This window comes from Apium graveolens, chromosome 3 (genome assembly GCF_009905375.1).
Source record: "Apium graveolens cultivar Ventura chromosome 3, ASM990537v1, whole genome shotgun sequence".
NCBI classification, from domain to species: Eukaryota; Viridiplantae; Streptophyta; class Magnoliopsida; order Apiales; family Apiaceae; genus Apium; species Apium graveolens.
Window position 1 is genome coordinate 47,589,927 of NC_133649.1, and position 23,146 is coordinate 47,613,072.

The window sequence follows — 23,146 nt, forward strand, 5'->3', positions numbered from 1 at the left end:
AAGGCAGCTGACATTAACTTGAATTAGCAATTAAGTGCTTCGTTAAAACTTAAAAGTAGTCTGGAGAATGGCGAAATACACGCATACCTGAGCCATACTAAACAAGATGTTTCTGCAACTATTATTAGCTTCAAAGAAAAACGCTTGATCTGCTTTGAAGATAATTTATGCTTGTCACTAGCTATGTTGAAAATTGTAAATTTTGATAAGATTTTGAAAACCAGTAAACATATTGAATCAGAGGGTAAAAGTTTAAAAAAGGTAACTGCAAATATGTACCAGGGGAAAAGGAAATACGGAAGGTAATATGCAAAAACCCAGTTAGACAGAAACAAGTTACAATCACCATTCCAAGCAAAAGAAGAAGAAATCCAAGGCCTAACTAAAGATTTCTTTTGTAACTCTCTGGTCACTAGGTTTACAATATTAGGTGCCACTTGAGGATGTCCTCTAATTCCACAAAAGGAGTCCTCAGCTCTCTATTGTAAATGCTTGTCTAACACAAAAGGATGCATTTCCAACATACATGTCTTGTCTAATTTTTAGTTCTTTGGTGTAGTGCCCTTCTTTACCCTTTTCTTTCGTTTTGATCCAACCACCTTCGTGCCCTCCTCCCTCTCTTTCTCCCGATGGTTGTCTGCGGATAAATCCTCAAACAACCCCAAATGAGACTGCACCTGAATGTGGTGCCAACCTTCAAGGGCTATGGAAGTCACATCTCCAGGTATTTCCCCCCTTGCTACATCAACTATTTTTCTCAGTAAATCCCCCTGCAAGATGAATATATATAGGAAACGCATGTTCAAAGAAAGATTTGTAAAGTGACATCAAATTAACAAATAACATACAAACAGTAATACTCACAGTGTATACATGAACACCACCAATGCGGGAGTGAAATCTGCGAGTCCTATCAGTGTACCAAGTATGATACTCAGGAACTGCACCATCACCAACAATTCCTCCGGCCAGGTAATCCAAACGACATTTCCAGATATGGATACTTTCCTGGTGCTTTTGGTTCCAATTACACTCTGCTTTCCCTTTCAATGTTATCTTATGCATCTCGTGTGAATACTCAGCATCAATTGGTATGTTCTGAATCATTCCAAACTGTCTCAATACCCTATCAGCCATATGCGGTTCCACAATAAATATGCAAACTAGAGGACCACGATAGCGCCAGATATCCTGACCATTAAAACAATATTCTGGCAATGCATTAATAATTTCTTGTTTATAGGGCTGCCATTTGAAGTGAGAGGATGCAAGCTCATCCAGTGCTACTCGATAAAGTGAGACAGTACGCCCAGTTGTCTCCGAAAATGCATGACGGACAAGCCACCTAACATATAAATTACACATCAGAATATTACACGCAATTATATGTACAAATGAGAGTACAATATCAAATTTATGAATAATTACTTACCTCGAACCAAGTGGCCCTTTTGGATGTGCAGCCCAGAAAGCCTCGTCAATTAAGGAGTGATTGGTACGCAATGGGGCAATAGTTGGTAATCTCTCCCATGCCCACAACTGCAACAATATGAGACAACCAGCAATCTCTTCTGTATCTATCTTGGTGGCTTTGCATAGCTCCCTATACAAATATGCAAGTACAGCAGCACCCCAAGCATATTTTCCGCAGACCTCCAAATCTTGTATAATAGGTACCCACATGCAATGCACCAGCCCACCTGAATGATCAGTAAACATCGTCCCTGCAATCAACTGTAGCAAGTAGGACTGTGTGTAACGTATCAACTCTTCCTCAGATGCATCATCTGCTAATCTCGGGAAAACAGACTGAAACCAGCTCAACTGAAGTCTGGCTCCATTAAATCGGCCGGGGGGAGGTGACTGTCCAAACACATGCCCAACAATGTCACTCCACGACCCACCCTCAGCTTGACTTACACCTACAACTGGCTCCCCATCAACAGGCAAACCCAAGAGAATCGCTACATCCTGAAGTGTAATTGTACACTCTCCAATTGGGAGATGGAATGTGTGAGTCTCTGGTCTCCATCTCTCAACCAAAGCACTAATCAGATTCCAATCAAGCTGAAGGGATGTCACCCTAGAAATTCCATAAAATCCCATTTGTAGCAGCAAAGGAATCATTCTAGGATGCAAACGAGGAAACTTATCCTGATTCGGGTTGCGGCGTCGACATCTCTGAGGGTCACCACCTCCTGCTAGCCAAATCTCTGTAGATCGGTGCTTGGATTGTAAATGCAGAACACTAGTATCTCTAGGTCCCGGTTCCATTTCCTATCAATCAAAATATCAAAATGGTTAGGAAGGAGAACATTAGGTAACATATGAGCCAATACATCATGCATTATACACACAATTAATGATGTTAGCAATCAAGCCGGTAAACATAAATTAGTAAACATGGTTCCACGTCTATCTATAATGCTGATAAATAATACTAATAAAACAAGTGACAGTGTCCATCATTTGCTAGCTACATTAGTAAATTAATTGCTTGCAAAACAGTGGCATGTTAATATTGTGGCTTAATTATAATTCTACCATTGAAATTGAAGTATAACATGTTGTACACATAAACCCTTAAACAAAGAGGTTATATATTTGTACCCCTTAACTACAAGTTTTGAACACTGCAACCCTTTTTCAGAATTTTTTTCCAATATTACCCTTATATGTTGTACATCTTACCCCTTAACTACGAGTTTTGTACACATTAACCCTTTGATTATTTTTTATATACTTGTTTTGATTTTTTTGTAAATGATTTAAATTTTCATAATAACTAATATTATTATTATATTATTTATCATGGGTCATGTTCCTTTTAGAACCCTTAGCCTAAGAACTCTTAGAAGTGAGACATCTTAGGTAAGATATCTAAGATTCACCAGCAGAATTTGCTTTATTTCGTAGTTTTGTATTCTCGGCTAAAATTTTTGTTTTGTATTTAAATTATGAGATATTTTAATAATTGAATTCGAAGAGTTCATTCAAAATTTAGGGTTCTGCAGCAAAACGCTCATGAGAGTCTATTTAAAATTTAGGGCCGTGCATCAAAATTTGCCTTATTTGTAGTATTAATTGGGGTTCCGCAACAAAATTTGTTTTATTGTGTAGTATTAAATTCATATTTACGTAAAGTTCAGGTGTTAAACATAAGTTTGCACAGCTGGATTCGCTTTATTCTGTAGTATTAATGTGCTATTTACGTCGTCGTAGAGTTGAGGTGTAGAACTTTACCTTATTTGTAGTATTAATTAGGGTTCTGTAGCAGAATTGCATGTCGTGTTTATATATTATATATTGGAAACATTTTTAAGCATACACAACGATGCAAAAAGCATATATCTTGGTTTAGATTCTTAGAGTCTATTTAAAATTTAGGGTTGTGCAGCGGAATTTATCTTATATTGTAATGGTTCTAAGGTTCTATTTTAAGGAGGGGTTCTAAGTTGAGCGCGACCCTATTCATCATATTAAGCCTAATACAATTTTTTTTTGTTTAAGGGTTTATCTGTACAATGTGTCATACTTTAAGGTTTAAGTTATAATTAAGCATAATATTGTAGTACAACTACCAAGATATACACACTTTCGCAACTTACAGTCACATACAATTAATTATTTGCATGTCTTCTACAAACTATTCCATGCACATCTTGGCTCTTGTTCTATGTATCTACATGTGCTAAAGCGTCCACTTTGATATCATGTGTTGTAAAGTTGGCGCTAATCACAAGTAGTCGCAACCTTTATTTATCGTGGCACTGTTGTTGTCAAGTAATAAAGAAAGCAACTCTTCTTTTTCCTCCATTTCATCCTTGGATCGGTGCCCTCCTTTGTGTCATGTTAAAGATACATGAATTCTTATAAATTAGCATAAATTAAGGTAATATATCCATGTTGGCATGGTAGATTCTACTCGTCATTGTCATTTTAAACAACATCAAATGTCATTATATTTAACCCAACTCCTTCAACGACGAGCAATTCCGGAGAGACAATCCAAATATGACCCTGAATAGTGAATCTTATAATGGCATGATATCACATTTATGAACGCCAACACGTCCCGTAAACCAATATCTGCACCATTACTTAATATCTAAGCTGTTACACAATTATTGAATTAGTAGTACTTCAAACAAATTGATTTCAGCGTCGTAAATCTTTCACATGAGAGACAAATATAAATACTTATATCTCTAGTCAACAGAGCAGCCTAGATCCTCAAAATCTGAACATATACATTGAAGATACACATGCAAAGAAGTATGATTAGTAAATTTGATACCTCCATAGCTAAGAATGGGGACCCACACAGAAAAAACTGGGAATTGACCTGAGTTTGATATGCCAAGACTGTATCTGCAATTATATTCAATGATAAAATGAAATGAAACGCATGATAAAATAAACCGAAACGCAGGAGAAAGTTATTTTTCTGGTTTATGAATCTGGGGTCGAAATAAACCCTAGAACATATATAAGAACACTTTTATGGCATGCGCACAGATATAACGAACCCCTTCAAATTTATATGCAATTTTCTACCTCTATTTTTTTGTAGATCACATTTTCTGATTTCTTTGTTTCTACTTTTACAATTTTCTGTACTACCCAAATTATTGGTGCTTTAGATTCTTTCCTAATTTCTGTACTACCCAAGATTTTTATTTTTCTAGACGGTGTCAAACTTCAATACTAAAAGAACTTAAATTTAAAAAAAGATATCTAAATCTATTTACTTGTAGATTTAAAAAAAAAAAACAAAATTTAGGATCAATATCTAAATCTTTTACACTTAACTCGACTAGCTCAATAATCACCTTAGTTCTATTAATTCGACCGAGAATTTAATATCACTTTTACTTTTCTGCTTGCGATGAAAAAATAAACTTAGAACTCTTCTAGAAAAGAATTATAGCACTAAATATTTTGATTCAGCTTTACTAAACGACACCTTAGTTCAACTATGTTTTAGAGGTGTCATATAATCATAAGATACAGACACAGACACATATACTTGCAGGCCTTCTTCTTTCTGTTTTTTTAAATATAAAAATGACCTTTACTAAACTAGAAAAGGAGAAGAGAATAACAGGAAGTAAATATAGAAAAGACAAGACCAGCATCTAAAAGATTTCAAAGAATGAAGAAAATAAACTGACCTAACACAAACCAATATACATATAAAAACAAAAAAAGATACACGGAATTAAATATAAAACAAAAATACACACACACACAAAAAAAATGAATTCACATTTTATGTACCACGAATAAGGCTTCCGCTTTGATTTCATATTTTAAATGTTCTAAAGTTTGTGCTGATCAAATCCTTCATTTCTCATGCCACTGATTTTGGTTTGGTTGTTGCTATCAAGGAAGAAAATGTCTCTTATTTATTTATTTTTTAAATTTCATCCTTCAGTCAGTGACTTTCCTCCACTGTAACAGAGAGATACATGGATTCTTACACATTTGCATACATTAAGATAATATATGGTGTAGGTCAACTAGACCTGTCTTGGTCAATTCCAATGTTATCAATGTCATGACTCACAATATCCACTATTTCCTTAAGTTTCAAAACAATATATAGCATCAACAATTAAACCTAAATGAATGACTCTCACCTCGTGTATCCTGGTTTTTTGTGATTGAAACCCCCTAAACTCTGCAGTTTAGTTCTGTATGACTGTAAAAGTATTAGCATATTAATGCTCTGCAGTTTAATATATAAAAGTTCTGTATGCGTAATAATAATAATAAATGACAGTGGATTACTTTATTCAGCCTATCATAATCTGTATTCGGGGGATGCTAATTAACAGATTCATTGACTGTAATTAGGGATGCAAATAAGCGAACCGAGTAGTTCTGTTAAGATAAGTAGGCTGTAATTAGATAAGGTAAAAAGTGGATACTCACAAGATAGTTAGGCTATATTTGTGGTATAATGTGTGTATCTCTTGTGTATATAACTAAATAGATATACAGTGGGAAAAACATTCAATCCAACTTTGATATTGTATCAAAGAAATTAACATTTTTTGATTTAATGTTTGCAGTTTCTATGGCATTAGAATGTTACCTGGAATAATTATAGTTCAGCAAAAAATTGCTGGTTTAGTTAGCTCTTTACCAAGCATAATGTCAACCAACAATGATGATGTTTTTGGTCTGCGTTTTACCGGTAAACTTTATTCCAATAGGGAATTTCAGTTTCGTTTTTCGTCACGGGAAAGAGTAGTGGGGTCATGTCAATTGCCAGCTAGCAGGGTCATGTCGATTGCCAGCTCCAACTGACCCTACTTAGATAACTACATGAACTATATGGAAGGTGAAGGATGCTAGGGTCAAGACATGGATCATAAGTGTTGATCATGATATTGTGCTTAATTTGAAGCCATACAAGACTTCCAAGGAGATGAGGGAATACCTAAAGAAAGTGTACAATCAGGATAATGCAGTCAAGCGCTTCAAAATAGAGTATGTTATTTTTCATTATTCTCCCAACACTTTATATATTTAAAGAATTATTCTGGATTTCAGAATTTATGGGCTGAATTTACTGATATTGTTGATTCAAAAGTGCCAACCACATTTTATTTAGTTGATGAGGAACATAAGTGGGAAAACTTAATGTATGTTATTAAATAGTTTAGATCTATTTAGTTTAAAAAGAATTAATACTATTACCATTTCTAACTCTTATGCTCAAGTTGCTTCTCAAGAATGTTGAGAACAAGCCATGCAAGATGAAATTCAGGGTTTCCAAGAAAATCACACATGGGACCCTATGCCTTGTCCATCTAATGTTAATGTTAAACCAATTGCGCGTAATCTGGTGTACTAGAAAAGTTCAAGTCTAATGACTGACTTTATAGGTATAAAGTTCGTTGTATAATTCTAGGAAATCATCAAGAATATGGACTAAACTATTATGAAACTTTTGTTCTCTTGGCAACAATAACCATTGTTCAAAGTATTTCACAAGTTGTCCCCAAATGGTGATTTGAAACAAATGGATACGAAGAAATAGTAGCGACGACGGGTAAAGATTTAAGTGATTGAAATCCATGTTGATATCTACAAAGTCCATCTAATGTCAAAATGAGTCAAGCAACTGCACTACTGCATACTAAACACTTGGTTGTCGGTACGATTTGCAAACAAAATATTGGTAGTAGGTACGATTTGTAAATACATCTTATTCACTCTTTCAACAACGCGAAAAAAATGAATCCAACATGAAAAGACTTGAATCAACCCAAAATTGACACCGAATCTAAGTAAATGTATTAATGACAAGAAATCAAATATATAAAATAATTTACTTACATATATAATTAATCAGGATTTTTTTTGTTATTAGCAGGATCCTAAATTAGGACTTTGAAGTTTTATACATGTTCTGCATCTGTGTACTGCATGAGAGTTATTTACAGAATATTGCAGGACATGTAGTATTTCAGTTAGTACTCGAATTAACAATAATCGAATAATTTTTTTTTCATATAAATATAAGCAAACCATAATTGCAACGGCTATTAAAACATCTAAGCAATAAATCAAAGTAGAATATTGCACAAGGCCATAACTTGGTAGTACTTATAAAGAACTTGAGTAAAGATTTCACAAATACATAGCATTCAAAATCTTTACCATAATAAACTGGAAAGATATAGAAAATTAGAAATGCATTTCTAACCAAATTAGCTAAAACTATTGAAAAAGAAGAGTAAAAGGTAAAGATACATCATTAGTGCAGTAAAGTAAGAATTGTAATATTTCAATACCAAAGAATGGGACCCAGCCAGGACAACCGGAGCTTCACTTGCCTGAATTGATATGAATCTGTGACTGTAATTGAATTCTCTGACAAAATTCTCTGACACGAAGGAGCGAGCTGCGTGTTTCTAGTGTCTGAATTTGGGGACGAAATAAACCCTCGAATAGATGCAACAACCCTTCTTTGGATGCGTTACGTAAGAGCAGCTGTAACGCACTCCTTTAATTTCTTAAACATTTTTTTCTTTATTTCGATCTTTTGGGTGCTCCTCAAATTACACTGGTACGTTGCTATCTTTTGGGTGCTCCTCAAATTACACTGGTACGTTGCTAACTTTTAAGGGATTCCGGCTAGGGGTTAGCAACGGATCAGAATCGGACCGAATCGAATCGGAATCGAAAGAACCGAGAACCGAAATAGAAAAATTTTAAAAACCGAACCGGACCTGTTTACATGTAAGAACCGAACCGGAACCGAACCGTAAACCGAATTAAAAAATAAATTCGGTTCGGTTCGGTTTTTAGTATGTTAAGAACCGAACCGAACCAAGAACCAAAATTTCTAGAAAAACAAGAACCGAACCGGACCCGAATTAGTTAAGAACCGAACCGGAACCGCAATTTTTGATCGGTTCGGTTCTCGGTTTCGAACCAGGAAATGCTCACTCATAACTCCAGCCCTGAGGTTGAACATTATTATTCTAAAAGGGCAACTTATCAAATTTATAATTTTTTTATAAAATTATTTGGGATTTTATTTTTAAAATTAGTTATAATAATATTACATTATTTTAAAAATATTTGTAAAATTACGATATTGCATAATTAGTTGAGCTTTTGTTTGAATGGTGTTACTGTTTTATGTTATATTTTAGGTTACATTTTATATTTCATTTTGGGTCACAAATTATGTTGCAAATATGATTTCAAATTTGCAAAATGTATTTTTGCAAATATTTTTTAAATTTAAGTTGTAAACGTGGTTGAAAAATGGTTCCAAAATTACAAAACGTATTCTTGCAAATATTTTTAAAAAGTGATAGTATTTTTGCAAAAAAAATTAAAAATTGGATATTAATGAAAATACACCATTATAAATTTGAAAATTCACAATATTTCATCGTTAGTTAATCACTAAATTGGTAATTATCCGGAATGATAATTGAATATATTTTAATATTATGATAATGTTAAATATATTAGTTTTAATTATACTAAAATAAGTCATAAAAATAAATTTTTAATAATTATTAGAATTTCAAAAATTAAACTGGTAAGATCCAAGAATTATCATTTATTTAATGAAGATTTATACTCTTTTTTGGTTCAACATAACAAATTTGCCCCTGTTTAAATTTTTATAAATAATAATATAAATACGTGTTGACTAGATTTGAAACTGAAAATTTATATTATATTTAAATTCAAATTTAAATTAATCCGATATGAAATATAAAATAAGAGAACTTTAGTCAATAGGTGTACATTAAAAGGTAATTTATACAACTGCCATATGTTTCACCAACTTGCAATCACGAAATATTAAAAATTTAATAGTTGATCGGTCGGTATTCGCTGAAATTACCTAATTACCCTAATCCCTAACTTAATTATTCATGTTATTTCTACTTAATTGCCCCTAATTTAGTATATTTTGTACCTATTTATTTTAAAACTATTTAAATCCTTATTAATGTATAAATCAATTATCTTTTTCAACTAAAATACATTAATTTTATTTTTATCTTTTTTAATAAAACACCTCCTTTTACTAAATGATTTATCATGTCAACATGTCGAAATAACACACACAAAAATCACACAGATTCGGGATAGAGATATTGTACCCTTCAAATAATAATACAAAAATTTAGTAACTGCTCAACATATAAACTCGATTTCTTATTCTACCAAACCAATCACATGAAACTAAAAGTAAAAAAGGTTGATTACGAGATACACTATTTGGATCAACAAGTCATATTTAACATAAAAAGTTTGCATCTTTAATGAATTAAGCTCAAATTTGGTCAACATCAAAATCGCTAAAATTAATTCACCAATCGATACAACAAACCTAACAGATTATAATAAAAAATTTATTCGACTATATTTACTGACACATACTTTTAAAAAAAATATAATTAATAAAATAACAATTATCACGGGTTTTAGGCTAGTAATCATAGATTCAACAACAATATATATTTTGGGAGTTAATTTTACACCACCTATTCTTTGAAAACCTTGAGAATTACTTGTATTCTACGAGTAAAATATTACATAAAAAATGTTGCAAAATTTATTATTTTGTTAATCATACTCTATAAAAATTATTACTTTATTCAAAATCCTGAACAGTAGAACATTATAAAATATTTTATTTTATAAAACATATTTAATTACAAAACATTTGTTGAACTTACAAAACATACACATTCTACTTATTTATCTAAAAAAATCTTTGACAATTTTAATTAATTAGTGGTACTTGCCGAACATACTTCACATAAACTTCACTTAATGATAAATTTTATAGGGTTTTGATTACGGAACATACATGTCTCCCCTAAAATAATGGTCTTCATAAAACTTTCCTATTAAATTCTTCATCAAGAAAATGATCTTCATTAAACTTATACCAAAAAAGAGAGCTAGGAAATAACGCCTAAGAAGCTCACAGCTGGAAAAGATGTGGCTCAAAACTCCAGTGTCTTGACATCCTACAATGATGACTCACAAGACCAACCTTTACATCAAAGAATGAGGAAATAAAAGAGATATACGGACCTAACAAAAACCAATATACAGATACTAACGAAAAGATACACAGAAAGAATTGAATATATAAGACACACACAAAAAGAATTCACACTATATATTCCACAACTAAAGGAGACAATGTTGCTGAATCATGAAGGGCCTTAAATAATGACAAAAATTTGAAAAGACTTTCTTCTGAGAACCATCTTAGCTTCCATGTCAGAGGACCTGGCGGAGAGTGTGTAGTCTCCACTTCATCAGCTGTGTTGTCAAGGCATAGCTTTGACATGACCTTTTCAACAGTCAATGTTATGCAAAGATTTTCTCTGGTCTCAATGACCTGGAAATTGAGATGGATAAACATCATCTACATGTAATATAACAGAAATATTGATCTGACGCAAACACACAATTAGGACAAGTGAGACTTTTGCTGCGAAACAAGTTTACATTGTCAATACATTATGGTAGGAATAATAAGTCAACTTTAAAAAGGGAATCAACCAGATCATTACCACAGAGGTGTAGAGTATGAGTCAAGCAGCTATCGCTTGAAAGGAAGAGAAAAAAGCCATACACATGTATTCAAGGGAGGAAGGCGATTGTTTTTAGCAAAACATTATGACGAGCTTAAGAAGTTTTTTGATCACCATAGATATTGAGAAGTGTGGAGTTGTGTATTAAGTTTGAAGAAGATTGAGGAGGTCAACTTTTCCAATTTGTGCAAGAAGATACACCTATCTTCTACACAAATACCCAATTTCCAATATCTGAACATTTTCAACCTACCCAGTTAGATATCTTTGTTACCCATTCCATATAATTTAGACTTGTAGAAACATTAAGCAACTACTCTGAGCAGTTTCCCAACATTATGAGTTGATTCAATTCCCATCTGTGTAGATAAAATCAACTTATACAAAGATTATACAGCATCAGAACAGATAAACCCTTACATTTTTTCTCACACCAAAAGATTACAGTATGCTTAAAATGCTCAAGATTCGAGAAAGCCAAAGAACACACATACCAACTCCTGCACATCAACAATGGAGCAGCAAGTATCAAGTGAGAAGTATGAAGAGTGAGGTGAAATCTCAATTAATGATCCAAACTGCAAAAAGTCTTCCATGCAAAGAAGTAAATGTCTTTCCAGGACAAAAAAGGATCTTGAGAGCCACGAGTCCTCTGCATAACATGGAGACATTCAGTACTGCTAAGTTGAAACATGAAAAACATAGTTCTTAATGACAACAAAGTTAAGTCACAGAAAGCAAATCAATATAATGACATAATACATTAAAACTGAAATAGCACCTCCTCTGAGAATACATTTACTTTGACATTCAATGAATATTTAATGAATCAAAGAAATTTCCTCTCAAGACAGATGGAGATCTTAAAAAATCATCCAGCACGATAAGAAGAAACATTTTTTGTACTGCTGGAAAGTATATAATTATCATTCTTAAGCAAAGAGGAACTAAACATAAGCTTGTTTCAGGACTGACACGAGTAAATAATAAACATTACATGAAACATCTCATATCCTACAGTATAAATTCACACTGGCAAAGCTTTTGTTTTGTTCAACTAGTATGTAGTCTTCATTTGCATTTTATCATCCTACGGACATAGAATGGAGTCAACATATTCAGTTTCAGTAATATGCCAAAACAACCGGTGGATATCACTTCCTGTTTGTGTAAATAATTATCAGGATATCTTAAAAATACTATTAATATCCAACATTAACTTCATGCTCATTGTGATGCTTGATCTTGCAGTTCTGTAAACTATAATTTCTTACTCCTATTTGCTACTAGTGACTTATTTATTTCTTTTGCAACATGTCATGATCATAGTACACAGAAAAATAAGACGGACTTCTGATATTCACATACCATTTAAGCTACACCCCCGCTGGAGAACCATCGAGAACTGATAGATGCTCATATTGGAACCTCCAACGAAACTCCTAGAAAATAGATCTACTTGAACCTGCTCCAAGCTGCCATAATCAAAAACTTTAATATACCATCAGAGCAGAAAACAACACATAACTAGCTATCATGACATTTAATTGAAAATATAATCTACACATAAATACTACAAGGCATTGGCACAGTGGCATGAATACAAAACAAACCCAAGAACTATATGATCTGGCACCAGAAATTACAATTTTTCTGCAGAGCAGAATTACATAAATTTAGGACATCAATCCTAATATATTCTCCAAATAAATACAGCATTACTATGCAAAAGAAATCTATTACCATAGTGGCTTAATCATACATGTTATAAGCTGAAGATCTTTATAAGAACAGCCTTTCTACTCTTAAGAGTATATGTAAGGTCTGCAGAACCTTATCCTCCCCAACCCTGCTTTACACACACCAGGATGCGTGGTTTGGTTCGTTCATGTCAACATCAGTCAGAGTTACAATATGCAAGTTAATGGTCTAAGTTTAGCAATTAGCATCTGCATTAAGAACATAGGAAGGCCTTAAAGTATTTGTCAAATATTGCATCTAAAGTATTGTAGTCCTTTCCTAAAAAAATCATCTGGTGCCACTATGAGTCAGCAATTCCAAATTCTAAGGACGGGGGTGGAAGAAACAAAGTGCAACAAATTTTTGTTCAGTATTTGTGCTACAAATTTGTGCGACTACAAGTCCATTAACGCCCGTAACGACAATACATGGTCATTTGCGAAGTGCTCATGCCAAATAGTAGAAATTTACATGACCTTGTAAGTTGCATCAGAAGTAGCAACAATTTTGAAAGCTTAGTTAAGGCAGACTTGATGAATCACCTTCTTAAGATTAAGCTGTCCTTTGTGGTATATGGATCCAGGATGTCTAATATGCAGAATAGCTGCCTTGATTTCTCCAGACTCCTGGTAAGAAATTGATAGGTTCCATTCTTCTCAAAGGATACCCTAGCACATCCATTATAAAATTGATGCACCTTTAGAAAAATTGAAAACCTTGCTGATTTGCTGAACTTGAAAAAAATAATATATATATATATAGACACACACACACACACATTCCATTACCTTACTATCTGAAGTCCTAAGCCAACTAAAACCTCCTTAACATCCACAATTTTATGACAACCTATCAATTTTAAGGTTGTCTCTGCAACATGCCGAAAGAAATTAAAAAACAAATGTTAGCAATAGCCACAAATTCAGGCATAATAGACGAACATATAGTTTTTACAGAAGAAAACAGTAAAACATTCATACCATAACGAATCTAACCTGACCCATCATACTCGTTGCTGATGAGTAGCATATAAAGCTTTTCTTCACTACTCCGCAACACAACTAGTTCACTGTATGTAGAAAAGACCGAAATTAAGACGGAACAGAAGATAGAAGAAAATTCCAGGTAAATATATTATCAAAATCTCTAATTTAATTTAACTGATAAGAAACATGTTGAAACCTAATTTTAGAAAACATAATTCCACTCATTAACTATACAGTCCTGTATATGATTAGTATTGTTGACCTCCCATCATTTTTTATCTCCACTCGAACCAATTGTAACTAAAGCTCTGTAGCATAGAAATTAGCCGAGAAACGCTAACCCACAAGATTCTAATTATAATCCATTGCAAATTGAAGATAAATTACTAAAGTGTAAATTTGACCCCGTCACTTAGGCTCTGCAATCTGCACTGACCATAATATCGAGAAAACTAATTAATACTTAAAGAGATCATAAAGACCGCAAGGATGCACAAGAGGCGTAACTGGATCTGGGCTTTTCTTGTCATCCACGGTTAACCTGTGTTCCTAGCTATATATTTCCTCTGATATATTGTGTTCCACATAGCTTCATAACAAGGCAAAATGAAAAGATATATACAATGGGATACTATAATATAAGGATGAAATAGTGAGTAATACGACCTGCAGTAATACTTTTCTGGCTTTTTCCTAACAAGTACATCTTTTAATGCTTCAAACAGGAAAAAGTAAAAATTGAATTTCGAAAACTGAAACAAGGAAATTAGGAAACTATAAAATTGTGAACTTAAGACCTCAAACCACCACCAATCCTAAGCTTATGTACGTAGCATCACACGGTGGGAATCAAACAAAGAGAAATGCCACCTACTGGATGATACCACGATTGGAAGGAATGGCTTTGTTTCCTGCTTCACAATACCCAGATTGCAGGTTTGTGCTGGTACCAGAAAATCAGTGACAAAGATGATAATGGGACTTGCCAAACTAAAGTCCAACTAACACTTGAGCACAACGAGACTAATGCTAAGAAGTTCTATGAATATGCCTAAGATAGATTATGCAAGGAAACATATAAAATTTGAAATTGTAAGTTAAAGAACATAGTTCTAAGCTTGGAACACATCAGAATTTTGGAAGAATAAGTAAAATTTTTAGGGACTAAATGGGATATACACTAATAAGAAACCTAAATATCAATAGTACATGTCAGTATATCATAATACCTATTAGTTACGCACACCTAAAAATTGTAAGTTACAGAACATAGTTCTAAGCTTGGAACATATAAGAATATTGGAAGAATAAGTTTAATTTTTAGGGACTAAGAGCAAGTCCAACAGTATGCTAGTAACTTCTTTATAAATAATATAAAATATTGGCTCTTAGTAATTTTAGGATATGATTTTGTATTTTAACTCCAACAATGATCCCTATACTCCTTCCTTATTATTATTATATTAATAAATTTGAAAAAAGATTTGGACAAAAAATGGAAGAAAGAGAGAGAGAAAGGTAAAAAGTAGAGAGAGAAATGAATTTTTTATTAATAAAAGTGTTATAAGGGAGCACTAGAAGTTCCATAGAGATAAAGAATGAAGCTCATGTCTTAGTGATTTAATGAAGCACTAAGACACTGTTGGAGTGTCATTTTATGTCAAAATCCTTATAATTGAACTTAAGAGCTCATATAAGGGAGCTTTTGGACTTGCTCTATTGAGATTTACGCTGATAAGCTACCTAAATATCTATTGTACATGTCAGTATATCATAATACCTATTAGTTACGCATACCTAGTTTTTCTTTCAATAATATGACAATAAAGAATACAGCTAGCTAATGTTACCTTTCTTTGCAATCACCATTAGTACCAAGAATAGAATTGCAGCGTATATATTGTCCACAAGTTTCTTGGACTAAAGAATCAGAAATATTTGAATTGAAATGATTCACAATAAAATCATCTGATCCCATATATCCCAATTCCATTTCTGATAGCATATTTCCACTGTCTTTAGAATGTGATGTTACGCCTGCATTTTCACACGTATGTATCTCTCTGTCAAAGGAGACTGGTCTTTTTGCTATGTCTACCACATCATCCCTTGAAGCATCCAGAGAGACGGGCAACCTATCCAACAGTACCCCTGCATCATCCATATCATCTCTATCTGTCAGTGAAACAACTCTTTTCTTTGATATCCTTTTACAATTTTCATTCTGCCGACAATTGCCCTCCTGTTGTACACGACAATCTGTATCATGTAATATTTCAGAAGAGTTTGGTTCCCTGTCTTCAGCAATACCAGGTATTCGACTAGCGTCTGAGTCTAATGCATAGTTTCCGTTCTGTTTTAGTTCTGGAACATCAAATCTTTTGTTATAAGAAGTGTCACTGGAATAATTTACAGAAAAGTCGTTATCATCCACACTTGTGTCTGAAGGCTCCTCTATGCACCATACGTCAACATGAGGTGTATATACTTGAAATTCAGAAGAATCATCATCACTATAGCTTGTATTACTATCAGTAGATGCAGTTGAATAGGATTCTGCTGATAGCTGAAAAAGTTCTTCCTCTAAGTTTTGACGCCGATGCAAAATATCCTTCTGATAATGAGGAGGTGAACCCAGGCAAGCTGTTGAGGATTGTGATTCCATGATTTCATCAATAGCAGCCAAAGGTCTGATAGTTCTTTTCATCCTCACTGTGTTATCTTCTTGGACAGCACAAGAAACAAGGTAAGAGCTTTCATCCTTTACGGGCTGAGCATCATCTTTACAAGGCGATTCCTTACGCGCCAGATGAGAATTATTCCCTTTAACAAGAGGAATACCTTCTACATCAGCACGCCTCGTGGACAATGTTGTAGTTACATCACCAACTGGATCAAAGTACCGTTGGCCACTGGAACCTGGATCAGACTCCAGAGTATACAGACTACTCTCAACAGAAGAAGCTTGAGCAGAGTCATGCGCATATTTTGAGGACTTGCCTAGTTGGTGATATCTTGTATTGCTTTCTGGACAATTTGTCTGATCAGGATCAACTATATTGCCGCTATACTGAGCATCATTAACAGACAATTTTGGATCTTGATTTATCCATTCTTTAAGCTCGTCCAACCAGAGACTGGATCGCTCTCTTTTCATCAACTCAATTCTATTGATTAAATTAACTATTTCATCTTTCTCATCCAAACTATTGTCCTCTTTACCTTGAATTTCATGTTCACATTCAACTGACTCCTGATCAGAACCTATATATGGACTCTGCACTTCACTTTCGATATTTGCAAGACGAGAAATCTTTTTCTGCAGGAAATCAGAAAAAACAAATTAAAAAATTAAAAATTCAAACAAAATACTATCATGCAAAGTCGGAATTAGTGACTGTGGAATACTTCATACATTTATACATAAACATAAACATAAACTTACACACACACACACACACATATAGCAGGAGCAAAATAATATCTTCAGCATTAACTTACTGGTTTTGTGATGATGGGGACCTCTAAACCAGCATTATCTTTTGCTTTAAAATAAAAACCAAAACTAGCAGGCCTTGTCTGCCTTCTGGCAATAATAATATGTCGCTTCCAAAATTCTTCTCTACACATTTTCTTTTCATCCAACTGCATCTATAGATGTCAAAAAATAAAGAAGAGATGTAACCAAATTGGATATTTTTGCATCAATTATCATTGTTAACTCGAATGTAGTTCATATTCACAAACATATCTACGAAGTACAGAAATAATTTTCATCTTCGCGACTTACTTCATCTGGAAGAGGAAAAAAGCTAAATACTTGTGCACGGTACCATCTCGCACAACACAATGGATTTCCTTCTAACCACAGACTTTTCAAATGGGTGAGACCAGAAAGAATCTCTAGCTCTGAAAAATTGGAGAGAATGTTGTAGGAGAGATCAAGCCCCTCGAGTGACAGCAGATTTTCAATCCCACGTAATGTTGTAAGAGCATTGTTCCTCAGAACAAGTTTAACAACTTGACAAGAAAGCTGCATAGACAGTAATACAAGTTTTAGGTAAAATATGACATTTTAGGTTAGCTCATGGCAGCTAGAAAATATTTACCAGATCTAATCTTAAGCCTAAAAGATGACCTTAATTTGTGCATAAATTGTCCAACACGTACATGATGCATCATAGTGTAACAATTTAATAGCATCTCTTGTCATGCAAGCGCGTAAGTATGAATAATTAACCTACTTGGTATGTATAACTTGTTGCTGCCATTAATAGCATTATTTCGATGGATAATACCATAAAGTTTTTGAACATTGACATTTAGTAGTAGACAATCAGTATTAAAAATGTGTATAATAGAGGAAACAGTTAATGAGAAGTGTTGCACAAATTAACGTATAGAAAAAAACAAAAAAAAAAGTAATTACTGTAAAATATATCTAGATAGGTAAATATAACCAAAAATAAAAAATGACAAAAATAGTAAGTATGGTACTTTCCCAACGCTACATGAAATAGTTGTCCCATGCTCATTGTAACTATAGTAACGGCCCATGATATATATCACTTATTCCAGTCAGTTTTTTTCATATATATAAATCAAGAACTATGTCATGCCGAAAGCCAAGTCATATAAAAAATATAGACCTACAGCATTTGCAATGTAATCTGACAAAAACGATTACTAAATCTCATTCTTCAACTCCTTTCACGGTGTCGAATGGAGATAACATTCTGTTTAAGAACACAATTGTCGATCATGTACTAGGGTGAACCATCGACTAGAGAACCATCAACTCTTGAGACTACCCTTCTATTTTACTTTGGTTCATGAACAGGTAGTTTATTAAATGACATTTTGGATTCATAAAAAACCTAAATAACTACATGTTCCTTCTTATATGGATCCAAATCATGTAGACACATCATGCCAAAAGCTATCACCTATATTACCCGATCTTTATTATAGCCCATATCATTTAGACAGTTTCCCAAAAAGAAACTTGCTATAACAAGGTCATTAGATTCTACCACTTTATAAAATAGAGATTCCCTTTCCTTTCAACTCAAGAGCAAATTCTTTAATCATCTACTCCGGCTATTACCTATTAAAATGCTTATTATGTCGGGCTGTCTCTTAAGGATAATTGACTGGAAGCTTGCCACCATATCAAAATGTGTCTTACTTAATGACCAACCAGAAAAGCAAGTGGACTTGGCCTAGTCGATTAACCGGTTCATGATTGACCCGTATAACTTATCAAACTGAGATTGTTGAAGAAAAGTGAGTAGTGTTCTTTTTTGTTATATTTCTTGTATATAATTTCTAATTCTTTGTTGGTTGACCATGGTTCTAAATTTCAATATAGTTTGACATATTAGTTTATTATTTTATTAATATAAATGTAACACATAAATACTTTATCTTACTATATATCCTGCATTCACTAAATTAATAATGTATTCTCCCTCCACCCCCACCCCCCCCCCTTTTTTTTTTTTGCATTTGGGTCGTGCACATAGGACAAGAAAAGAGAAAAGGGAGGATAAAGTCATGGATTCAAATCCAATTAATATATAGTGGATAATAAATTTTGCAAATGTAAAGCCTTAGGTGTGGGTGGAGGGAATAATATATACCAAAAAGAAAAAAGGAGAAGGTTTATCCTACAATTCTTTCCAAGATATTGCACTTCCTAAAATTCTTTTGAAGATAAATACTATCAACTAACAAAACCATTATTGAATTGTACAACGTCTTGTAGCCATTAGCAAGGGAATAGATTTTCAAAAGAAATCCATAGATATGATCATTTCCATCTTTGTATATACAGGCTGAATTAAATCAGCGAGCCAAAAAGTGTATGCTTCTTAAATCAATTGTATGCATGTTTTAAGTACAACTGCAATGAGCCTGTAGCTACAAAGCAACATAAATACGTAGTGGATATATATTACCTCATTTAATGATGAAATTGTTCTCAGGTGATTGAACCCGAGATCAAGGTGCTTCAATTTGATACACTTACGGAGGTTATCTACCCTTGTAAACTTGTTTCTACTTAGATCTAAGGTTTCAACAACAGGAAGAAGTTGCAAAGACTCGTCCATAAGAAGCAATCCATTACAAGCACATGAAACAGAATTCAATCTATTCCATTGGGGAGAATCTTTTATCTCAGCAATTCTACTAGCGAAAACATGCCGGAGTGCATCCTGAGTTCAGAAAAGGGGGAAAACATTGAGCATCAGTTTTCCAGATGTGCACTATCATACGGTTAGTGAATATTAATCACCTAAAATATTCTAGGTAGTTCATTATGCAATTACCTTCGTACTTCATTTTATATTGAAAGCAAGAAAAGAAATGTACCTTCATATACAGCTTGGACTTTATAATACTACATTGCTACTGGTGGCCATTAATATAGCATATTTTTAACACTAATTAAAATGGTCTAAGAAATTGCATTTTACTCAAAAAAAACATATGATGCTCATTTGAAACGGGAAAAGAAGATTAAATTTGCACTACCATATCATGAAATACTTTTCAACTGTTAGATGAATAGATTGAATGATGGTAAAAGGAGGCAAAAATTAATTAGGGTAACTAAGCATTTTAATATCTAATTTCAAGGCATATTATGGTGATGAACGAACATTATGTCTCTGCTATGTGTACAACGACATAGGTGGAAAACTTTAACTTATCTAAAAAAGGCAACAATTTTCTTTGTCCGAGCATTTAACTATCCAAATGTACAGATACAAAAACCTTACAAATTTGCAAGATCAACTGAAACTTATAAAACAGGATGGAGGAGATGTGACAAAATAACAGTAATTTGGAATTCCGGTTAGAACTACAAGGTCAGGTTTGATTCACTGTGAAGACAAAGAAAACTTTTCCAAGTGTTGTACTGCACCAAGTACAATGAATCAATAATAGCTAAATGCTCTAAAAGTTTGGAGAAAATTACTGTAATTCTACTTACCACATTCTTATTCTGTTTGTTCTAATTTTTTTCAGTAAACTAATTCAAAACACTCCTATTTGATTACTTCCAATACTTAACATTACCATACAATATAATCATAGTGTGCAACACTTAACATTACCCCTAAATTTCAACCCCATCCTACAGAATTATGATTTCAGTATGGAGAATGTCAATGTAATTGAGTTTTCCAGAGAGAACTAACAAACAAATTAACTGTAAAATTTGGAATGAGATCACACTACTTCTAATTCAGTTTTTTCGCATATAAATATAAAACACGTTTACCCAAGTCAAACATTTCTAATTCAAAATCGCAACCAAACTAAACAATAAAACACTAAACTACTTCAAATAATCATAATTCATGACATAATTTTACTAACACGAAACTTTGAATTCAACATAACATTTCAACACAATATGGCAACCAATTAAAGAAACAAAGAAGCACTCACAGTCGAATTATGACACACAAATTTCTCCAAACTATGCCTCAATTCCAACAATCCTCGCGCCGCGGAAGTACTCAAATCACATCCACGTAGCTCCAACACCTTCAATCTCTCAAACGGCAACAACGACAACCGCGTCGGATCTCTAATATTGGCCGGAAGCACCGACACAACTTTCAACGACGTCAACAGCCGTAAAATCCGGCGGAGTTGTTCTAGGGCACGGTGATCACCTAAATCGGAGATATAAGCACGGAGATAATCCACAGGAGCTCCGGCGAGAAGCGATTCGAGCTCCGATAAAGCTTCAAGTCTCGATTGAACGTAGTGGAGACCTACCGGATTAAGCTTCAAAGTTACGGTGCCGTCGATTAGATTTCCGGCGAGTTTGTCGACGAATTTGACTAGAGATTCCAGGTAACGATCACCGGTGACGAGAGGCATAGCGATGAAGAAAAAGAGTTATGATATGTACATATATGTGTGTATATTGGTTGTATTATGAAATTGGGAAGTAATTGGAGAGAGAGAGTAATTAGGAAGGGATAGTAGTGGTATTATAGTCAGTAAATTAGAGTTGTTTGTATAAATAAATAAATGAACAGGGGGTTCGCTAATGATTGGGGTTGTGGAATATTTTGGGGGTACAGAGGACACGTGGACAGCATGCACTGTTCTCACCATGTGAACTGGTTGTCTCTTGGTACCAAATGATTTTAGTTGATTATTGAAAAACAATGCCAGAAACCAATATTTGTAACTATACCCATTAAATTATTTCATATTATTATATATTACAATATTAATCAATCCACAAACCTTTTTTTTACTATCAATAACAGGGGACAAACCAACTCAACTATTATCACTACTCTACTCGTAATAAAGGAAAGAACATAAGCAGGAGGTCAGGTCAATACAAATTTGTTGTTTGAAAGACTGTGGCACCAAAGAGAATCCAATCAAAAATTAGGATGACGTCATTTTAATCTTAATTTCTTGCTTTAATATTTTTTATGTAATAGTATATCACTCTACACCTGGCATAGAATTAAAATAAATTCTCCCATGAAAATTCTCTACTAGCAATTTAACATCTGATTCAAATACACTTTCAAGTCCTCCACTCCTTTGTTCATACTAGCGCCTCCCGTAAACTCACGGCTTCAGCCTCTCTAGCATGCAACTTGACTGTATAATTTCGATTTCGAATGAAGAGGCCTCCATCATCTCGCACTACACGTTCAAGACCCCCATACTCACTCCCAAGATTACAAGCAGTATCAACATTGATTTTAAACCACCCATCGTGGGGTTTACACTATGTCCGCCTTTGTTGTTGGTTACGTCCTTAATGACCCACCTCGTTCGTTCTAGCACGATTCCAATCTGCAAGGAGATTCAACATTATAGTCTTCATTCCAAATGCAGACATGTTTGTCTTTTTCCTGACCCACGTATTCCGCGTCTTACCTAAAGATTCCAGCAAAACAAACCAATTAAGACACTATTCCGTATTACCATTTCTGAAAACGTGCTTCACTACTTCCATTCTTGTATCCTGTATCCATCACTTCATCAAAAAACAGTTGTTGTATAAACCCACAAATTGCCACAACTCTCGACCAAAACAGTAGGTAAATAATGCATGTAAACCATTCTCTGTATGTTTAGGACACCAAGCACATACTGTATCCATATTCACATTTTTTACCTATAAAGGCAGCATATGTAGGATGAACTTCACGTAAAACCACTACGCCATATATCACCTGTTGTAATGGTTTTTTTCGGTATAACTAGCTAAAGTGTGACCATATGTATCTTAAAAAAAATTTAGGCTATCTATAATTACACTTTTTT

General features: G+C 33.7%; 2 protein-coding genes across 13 annotated transcripts; both read right to left on the minus strand.

The window, feature by feature from the left end:
- Positions 1 to 285: 285 nt before the first annotated feature.
- LOC141712239 (serine/threonine-protein phosphatase 7 long form homolog) lies at positions 286 to 8,071 on the minus strand. Of its 11 annotated transcripts, XM_074515096.1 has the most exons (7): positions 7,809 to 8,071; positions 5,643 to 5,704; positions 4,298 to 4,371; positions 3,754 to 4,113; positions 1,433 to 2,277; positions 865 to 1,345; positions 286 to 770 (listed from the first exon to the last, which is right to left on the minus strand). In XM_074515096.1, the coding sequence occupies exons 5-7, from the start codon at positions 2,272 to 2,274 to the stop codon at positions 543 to 545; spliced, it is 1,551 nt and encodes a 516-aa protein (XP_074371197.1). In that variant the 5' UTR covers positions 2,275 to 2,277; positions 3,754 to 4,113; positions 4,298 to 4,371; positions 5,643 to 5,704; positions 7,809 to 8,071; the 3' UTR covers positions 286 to 542. The 11 variants fall into 11 exon arrangements, with proteins under 11 accessions (XP_074371197.1, XP_074371199.1, XP_074371198.1 ...); XM_074515098.1 differs by lacking the exon at positions 5,643 to 5,704 and having other exon boundaries at positions 3,754 to 4,089; positions 7,851 to 8,071; XM_074515097.1 differs by lacking the exon at positions 5,643 to 5,704 and having other exon boundaries at positions 7,851 to 8,071.
- Positions 8,072 to 10,639: 2,568 nt separating this feature from the next.
- LOC141712240 (uncharacterized) lies at positions 10,640 to 21,849 on the minus strand. 2 transcript variants are annotated; one of them, XM_074515101.1, is made up of 11 exons: positions 21,287 to 21,848; positions 19,786 to 20,043; positions 17,616 to 17,858; positions 17,327 to 17,476; positions 15,676 to 17,144; positions 13,835 to 13,908; positions 13,628 to 13,709; positions 13,382 to 13,507; positions 12,468 to 12,574; positions 11,594 to 11,751; positions 10,640 to 10,903 (listed from the first exon to the last, which is right to left on the minus strand). In XM_074515101.1, the coding sequence occupies exons 1-11, from the start codon at positions 21,725 to 21,727 to the stop codon at positions 10,670 to 10,672; spliced, it is 3,342 nt and encodes a 1,113-aa protein (XP_074371202.1). In that variant the 5' UTR covers positions 21,728 to 21,848; the 3' UTR covers positions 10,640 to 10,669. The 2 variants fall into 2 exon arrangements, with proteins under 2 accessions (XP_074371202.1, XP_074371203.1); XM_074515102.1 differs by having other exon boundaries at positions 10,768 to 10,903; positions 11,520 to 11,751; positions 21,287 to 21,849.
- Positions 21,850 to 23,146: the final 1,297 nt, after the last annotated feature.